This window comes from Lactuca serriola, chromosome 8 (assembly GCF_051521515.1).
Source record: "Lactuca serriola cultivar US96UC23 chromosome 8, Lser_US96UC23_V15, whole genome shotgun sequence".
Taxonomy (NCBI): Eukaryota; Viridiplantae; Streptophyta; class Magnoliopsida; order Asterales; family Asteraceae; genus Lactuca; species Lactuca serriola.
Genome location: NC_136415.1, coordinates 157,193,200 through 157,201,255, shown reverse-complemented (window position 1 = coordinate 157,201,255; position 8,056 = coordinate 157,193,200). Strand labels below are relative to the sequence as shown.

Sequence of the window (8,056 nt, the reverse complement as noted above, 5' to 3'; positions counted from 1 at the left end):
CACACCTGTTTGATAAACAACAATTCTATCTTTGTGAGTACGTACAAGATACCTAATTAGCATGAGATAACTAAAACCAAACAAAAATACACGTAAAACATGTGAGAACCACAATTACGTGCCAAAAACTGGTGCATGAGAAGGAGGATGCGTACATATATTCTTGTTCGGAAGTTCCATTTGCATATCATTATTCATTAAAAAATATCGTTTTTTAGTAATTTCCGAAATTAGCATTTTTAATGTTTATATTTACATCACATAAATGTATCACATACAAAAAAAATAGATAGAACTCAAGACTCAAGAATATTATAAGCATAAGGAGTGAAAACTAATTATAATATCTGTTTTAATAGATAAAAATATGATATTCAAATATAATTAAGAGAATAATGACATATTTAGGGAAATGAAAGTAGAAAAGTATATAAAACGAAATTTATAGAAATATAACTTCATAAAAAACAAGTCCTTTTTTTTATCCTTCCTATTAACAAATTCATAGGCTTTCTCCGAGTATATCCATACCACGAGGTCCATATATGTGATCTTCTATAAATGAGGGGTCTTTATGACATAATTTCATAATACAAGGGTTTGAACATTTAGCTATCCAAAGCAAGAAAGAAAAAGACGGCAGAACTGTAATTCGTTTTTCCAGAGCTGTAATCACCGATCCCAGACCAATCATACTACGAGAGATTGTACTTTTCGAAGTAAAAGTTGTACTAACTCTGGAAGTTTTATTTAGTACTATCTCAATTCAGCAAGAAGCGTGCTGTTCAAGTGAAAAGACGTAGTTAATTACTTCTCTGTGTGTGTGTGTGTGCAAGTGTGTGTGTGGGGCACCATAATTTCTTAAGAAGATACTTCACCCTTCATCCACAATACGCAAACTTTCGAGATTCCTCTGGTGCAACTCAGATAGAATCGTCTTTTTCTTTCTGGCTATTTCAAGCTCTTTTCACTTCACTTATTTGGGGAAAACATAGCAAGAAATCGAGAAGTTTGTGGGGTTTATTGTTTATTGAAGTGAGTTGGGGTTGTTGATTTTAGGGTTTTAAGGAAGATTTGGTTTCGTTTGATGGGAATTGGGTAAGGTGGGAGATGAGGAAGTCTTTTAAAGATTCTTTTAAAGCACTTGAAGCCGATATACAACATGCCAATACTCTGTAATCTCTCTCTCTCTCTCTCTCTCTCTCTCTCTCTCTCTCTCTCTCTGTCTTAATTAAGTATGGATTATGTAAATTAATGATTCTTAATATAATATTGATTGAATATTATGTTGGATTTAAGGGTTGTCATTCTCAAAACATGACTTTGAATTACAGAGCTTTGAAAGAGTCTCTGAGTAATCAGTCTCTCAAAACATGTGGTTTTAAGTTGTTTAATTCTATCAAGAATCTTTAAATTAGAGAAAAATTGAGAATTTGGCTGATTATTTAGTTGTAAAACAAAAACAGGGCATCGGATTATCCAAAGGAGTATGATGGTGGATGCCTTCAGATGAGATTATCATACAGTCCATGTGCTCAGTTCTTTCTGTTTTTTGTTCAGTGGAGCGATTGTCACCTTGCTGGCGCCCTTGGTTTACTCAGAATCCTCATTTACAAGGTATATATATATATATATATATATATATATATATATATATATATATATATATATATATATATATATATATATATGTTTTATGTATGTGTATCCACATGATGTTTGCATTATTTTGTCTTTTCAATATTAGGAGGATGAGGGTATATACTTTTTCTTTGATGGTTGTGTCCATCTTATTCTACCATGTGTTACAATCTTAATGGTTTCTTCATGTACAAGTATGTTGGGAATGGAGGGGTATTTTCGACATTTGTGAATGATGTAACTTGTCATTATATGGCATTGCAGGCATATGAGGATGGAAAGACGAGCATGTATATTCATGAGCGTAAAGCTACTATAAAAGAATTTTATGGTTCGTTTAGCTCGACCTTTATTTTTTATTTTAGCAAATAACCAAAAAGGAAGTATATGAAACTGAAATGACAATTTGTCTCTTCCGTCATTTCATGAGGGAGAAAGATACGTCATGACAAGAAATTCTTTTACACTTAACGTACAAAGTACGATTTAAAGAACAAAAGTTAAAAAATTGAGGCTTTTTGTTAAGTCTATTACTTTTTCGCAAATTTGCCCTCGTTCTTTGTTTTTAATTCCCATTTACCAACCATTTACGAAGTGTAATAATTTTCTCAAATATCTTTTAAACACCATTTCTTTGGACAATAATAAATGAAAAAGAGGGTACTCATTGTGGGATCTTTTGAATAGGTGTTATATTTCCATCTTTATTGCAACTTCAAAGGGGAATAAGTGATATTGAAGATAGGAAACAAAAGGAGCTTTGTGCATCAAAGTATCAAAGAAAGGATGAGATGAAAAAAGGTAAACTATCTGAAATTGATATGGAGCGAGAGGAAGAATGCGGGATTTGTTTAGAGTTGAACACCAAAGTTGTCTTGCCTGATTGCAACCATTCCTTGTGTATGAAGTGCTACACAAATTGGTAAGTCGACTCCATTCATTGTTTATATATATGCATACATATAGGTGTATGGTTCATGACTTATTTAAGTAACGAGCTTGCATGTGTTTACCTATTTGTTACCAATATTTTTAACTAGTTTATGCAACAATTTTGAAAATTTTAATCAATTTATGCATTCATTAATGGACAAAATATAGAAAAGTATTTGCACTTTCACCATTTTATCAATTTGACTGCTATTTTATATTGTGATCAACAATTATACCTTTCGTGACCATGAAAAGAAGACATTTCTTTCGGTTACCCGGTTTTGTAAAATGGCAAAAAACATAAAAGAACAATATGTTTTTACCATTTTATCAATTTAGCTGCTGAATTATTATTTTTTCTATGATTATTATAATAATACTCCACCGGTTAAATTGATAAAAATAGTAGTTACCAAATCAATAAAATAGTCAAAGTACGTTTTCATATATTTAGCCTGATATGGAAACCGAATAACCGGGAAAAATGTTTTCCTTTAACAGTAAGAAAAAGAATAATGGTTTAATCATTACAAAAAGTAGCTAAGCGACTAATTCGATAAAATGATGAAAGTACAAGTGCTTTTCTTTTCTCTATTTTATCTTTCATAGATTGGTATTTTTGGTAACAAAATGAAACATGGCTGCATAGATTCATATGAAATCCACTTCCTTGCATATTTTGGTAAGGAGAAATAAATATCCTCCTATTTTTTTTTCCTACAAATCTTCTTACCCAATTAAATAATGACATGTGTCACATTTTAGTGATATATTAATATACTAAAATGATATATGTCACCATTTAATTGGATAGGATGATTTGTAGAAACAAAAGTAGGAGGATATTTAATTTCTCGTAAAGTCTCTTACTATGTGCGTATAATACATATACAATCTATTTATCTTGGTCCATGACTCTATGTCAATACCTAGCGCTAACATTACTATGGTATCCATATATATGGTAACTATATGCGAAGTGAATTTTTTTATGAGTTTGTGCATTCATATATTAGTAAATTTTCACCATGGGTATCATATATACAGATACAAATACAATGATTATTTTTCATATTTAATATGAAGAGAGTTGAATATTGTTGACATTGCTAAACTACCCCTATGGTAAAGGGTAAACGAGTCTTTTTACTTATTGGTATACAACTAGTTATAAATTCAAACGTGTAATAAACTCAGGCGTGCTCGCTCTCAATCATGTCCATTTTGCCGTGATAATTTGAAACGAGTTAACTCGGGTGACCTATGGATCTACACTTGTCGTTATGAAGTCATTGAATTATCAGCTATTGCAAGGGAGAATTTGAGGAGACTTGTTATGTATATCCAAAAGCTACCTCTTATTGTTGTGGATCCTGTCAATATTTCTTATGACCCTCGCTTCCGATGAAGGCGTTGTAGTGTTGTTGTGGGCATCATCCATTTGTACATATAATTGTTGTTTGATTTGAACTTACATTGTTTTGGATTTGTTGAAATATAGCATTGGTTTGTATATATTTGTAAACAGTTGAACACACTTGGTTGGATATATGTTGTAACCTGAAAATTGTAAAAAGATTCAACTAATTTGATGCGTTTGTGCTTTATAACTAACAAAAAGATTGAATTTTTTCTTCTTTGTCACGAGTTAGTATTTTTTTTTTTTAATTTTTTTTTTAAAGTATTCAATAATTCTTTAACTGTACTCAACAGGCTGTTGAACACTTGATCTTTCATTGATATGATCAACAGTTGTTGGTTTGTCTCGTTAGTTGAGTCAGGCATTCTACGTGAGAACGTGTCATTTTAATTGAATAATCTTTCTTTCATGTGCAACATTTTATACCTTAATACGATGAATAATGAGAATGAAAACTGAAGGAGCTCGCTAAATCTTGAAGCGAATTAGAGATTGAATCAGGTGAATGTCGTCTTCCTCTTGCCAAAGCAGCCTTATTTTGGGGCTGAATCATGGTACAACAACAGATGATATGTGAAACTTCATTGTCTATTGACCAAGATACCCATTACGAATACAATCAAAAGGAAAACTAGAACACATATAATTCACTACTTTGATTTCATTTGCTCCTATTCCAGATTAGACCAAGCTTGAACAGATCTCAAACGAGCATGTCCCAACGCATTTGACGGTCTGGGGCAGTCAGCAAACCATCGGTCCCAAGCCGGTCTCGGGTCGGATTGATCTCGGTTCGGATTGGTCTCTCAATGGTTTGATTTCAGTCTTCATGTATGGGTTGGTCCCGGATCAGTCCCCGTACTAGTACCAGTACTAGTCTCAGTCCCAGTCTGAACATCTATATCCTTCCCACCTAAAAAACTTAAGACAAGCTAAATATTTTTCTATAGATGCAATCGGTGTGGCCAAAGTTATTGCGTTGCGTGAAATGACGTGAGGTTTTTTTCTTTTATTTATTTATTTTTTTGCCTTTAGTCCTTAATTTAATTATATTTGGTTTTGTTTAATTAGTTTTGTAAAAATCCTGACTAGGTCCTGATTAATCCCTAGGCGCTACTCGACCAATTAGAGGGCGCCTAGCGATTAATCGTTGCATACATAATGAATGAAACATTATAAAACGATGAAATTTTAACATTTTGAAGAAGTTTTATCTCAATGGAAGCTATTTGAGGCATAATTAGTGTTGTATTAATCATATTAACCTATTTTGTTATCATATTAGTGATACTTACGAACTTTGATATGATATTAGTCATATTTAATTTCTTAAAATTCAACAAATTAGCAATTAATGGTACCCGATTAATCCTCCGATTAATCTCCGCCTAGCCAATTAATCCATTGACCCCAGTCCACCGACTAGCTAACGTCGAACGTTTTTTTGCAACTTTGGTAATTTGTAGTACATAGTTTAAATGTTGATGGAGAGCATATATATATATATATATATATATATATATATATATATATATATATATATATATATATATATGATTTAGCATAAACTTTTATGGATAAGTGAGAGAAGGACAAAAGGGGCCAAAAGAGGCCCAACTTAAAACGGATACAACTTTTGATCCGTAAGAAGTTTGGAGATATGCGATGCATCGACATAAAGCTCTCATTGGGTCAGAGCTCCTAACAGCTCACCATTGCCCGATCACCATCTTTCATGTTTAGGCCTCAAATTTGTGATTTCCCTCAATTTCGGTTAATTTAACTTTTGTGTTCAATTTTGATGAAAAAACATGTCATTTTTTGGATTTTAAAACTTTTCTTGTTTATTTAGCTGTTTAATTTCAAAAAACTTATCATTAATTTTATTTTTCAAATTTGGCCATACTTGCCAAATTTAGCTCTAACGTAGCCTTTATAAGCCTTAGAGGCATTGTGAAATTCAATAATAAATCCTCTTTGAGTTTTTTCTTATTTTTTATTTTTACTATGCGTCACATGGTATCGGAGAACATCTGCATCCTAGCGGAGAATGACATTGAATATGGTCCACGAATGAACCCTAATGGTGGGGTCGCATGGTTGAGGGTTTGTAGCAGCTGATGGATGCTCTTACTACGCAACTTATTTCCATACACACATCGTAGATGGTCATAATGTATTTGGAAATCACAAGGTTGGAAAAAATAATGACAATCAAAGGCAATACCAAACAACCATGATGGTGGTAGTGCTACAGGAGGTCGTCATCCTCCCCCAAAAACAGAAGATAGTCTATGTGAATGATTTTCTAATGATGAAGATGAAGAAAAATTAATGATCAACATGCTAGAGGCGGACAAAATGATTACAAATTTAGTTACCTTATCATGGCCAAGATCCTTAATTCAATAGGAATTCGGACCTCAAAGGTATTCTCAACTGGTTATATGAGGTTGATAATTTTTTCTATATCATGGATATATCAGACAATCGACAAGTGAAGATCCTCGCCTACAAACTTTGTAACATCACGTTGATGAGGTAACTCCAAATTTTAACCCTAAGTATGGAGATCATTGCATTTTATCCCTTGTATATGAGAAGTGTTGCAAAATGGTCCATAGTGGCATTTTTGTAAATCTTGGTCAGAGCTCATGTACACTGGGCGTATGTGCCAAAACCTCAAACCCTAACTTTTAGGGTTTGGACCATATTTAAACATCCTTAAGTCCTAAGCCTTGTCCCTTCCATCAGCCTCCAACCTTATTTCAACCCTTTTGCAAACCGTAAACCATTTGAGAGCATTTGTGAGACTTTTAGTGCATTTTTGGTGACCTTGAAGGAGGAAGGAAGAAGAGAAGATAATCTACGAGGAGTGGGACACTTTAGATCCAGAATCAGAACATTATTTGGAGGTAAAAATCTCTGAACTTGGTTAAGTGTTGATTAGATCTTATTTAGTCATGAAATGATGTTATTTAAGTTCAATAAGCTTGGTATTATGAGCATATGTTACTCTAATCCATATAAGTTGCCATTTCAGACGTTTTGGAGGATCTAGAAGTATACAAATGTAATCTTAATTGTTAGTTTCCTTGAGTTACAAGGTTTTAATGGGTTGAGTAATTAGGGTTTTTGTTATTGGGCACTTCCTAGCCATGGTATACCATAAAGTTAGAAACTTTATGGTTAAGGACATGATTTAAGTCTAGATCCGGAATATGTGCAAAAGAGCTTAAGGATTAAGCTCTTAATAAGAAGGTGAGGTGGTCAGGCGAATACGCTGGGTGTACGAAATTGGTATGTTGTGCGTATGTGGTCAATGCCTTGACTTCTTGGTCAAGCTAAGTACGCCCCACGTACCACTGAGTACACCCATCATACTCAGCCGAGTTGATTCGACTATTTTGTTGACTTTTGACCTTGACCAGGGCTTGATCAATTTTGACAAAAGGGGTATTTTGATATTAAGTTAAGTTAGGCCATGATTTAATTAATAGGTGACGAGTAGAGCCGATATTCAGAGCAAAGATTTATTCAACTATCGTTCGGACTGAGAGATGAGTTTTTCCACACTATGCTTGTGGGTCAAAGACACCAATTCCGACCCACTAGGTTATGTATCCTGGTTTATAGGATGGTGTTATGCTAGTATGTGTATATATATATATATATATATATATATATATATATATGATTGAGTAGTAGATATGTATAAATATTTGTATTTGTCGGATATGCGTTTATTTTTATATGTTACATGTGTCGACATATTGTGCTTGGTTTGAGTTGGTCCTGCTTTGTGCTAAAGACCAAGATACCAAAGGCGGTCCGGATAGGCTGTAGGCATTGCGAGACAGTCCAGTCATGTTGAAGGCCTAGAGAGCGGTCCAGATAGGCTGTAGCCCCTGTGAGGCGGTCCACTTAGGCTGAAGGATCATATTTGCATGCTATTGTTTGTTATGTTGTGTGATGGTACTTTGGGGGAACTCAATAAGCTTTGGCTTACGATTTCAATTTATTGTTTCAAGTAATTTAGAGGATCATGGGAAAGAGAAGGCA

At 33.6% G+C, this 8,056-nt stretch overlaps 1 protein-coding gene across 1 annotated transcript; it reads left to right on the top strand.

The window, feature by feature from the left end:
* Positions 1–912: 912 nt before the first annotated feature.
* Positions 913–4,161, top strand: AIRP2 (RING/U-box superfamily protein). Its single transcript, XM_079015462.1, has 5 exons — positions 913–1,175; positions 1,467–1,617; positions 1,906–1,972; positions 2,329–2,563; positions 3,772–4,161. The coding sequence occupies exons 1-5, from the start codon at positions 1,111–1,113 to the stop codon at positions 3,980–3,982; spliced, it is 729 nt and encodes a 242-aa protein (XP_078871588.1). The 5' UTR covers positions 913–1,110; the 3' UTR covers positions 3,983–4,161.
* The last annotated feature ends 3,895 nt before the right edge of the window (positions 4,162–8,056 follow it).

Coding starts and splice junctions, on each gene's coding strand:
- AIRP2 (XM_079015462.1), top strand. CDS start 1,111: ATGAGGAAGTCTTTTAAAGATTCTTTTAAAGCACTTGAAGCCGATATA. Junction 1,973..2,328: donor TACTATAAAAGAATTTTATG/GTTCGTTTAGCT, acceptor TCTTTTGAATAG/GTGTTATATTTCCATCTTTA. Junction 2,564..3,771: donor ATGAAGTGCTACACAAATTG/GTAAGTCGACTC, acceptor TAATAAACTCAG/GCGTGCTCGCTCTCAATCAT.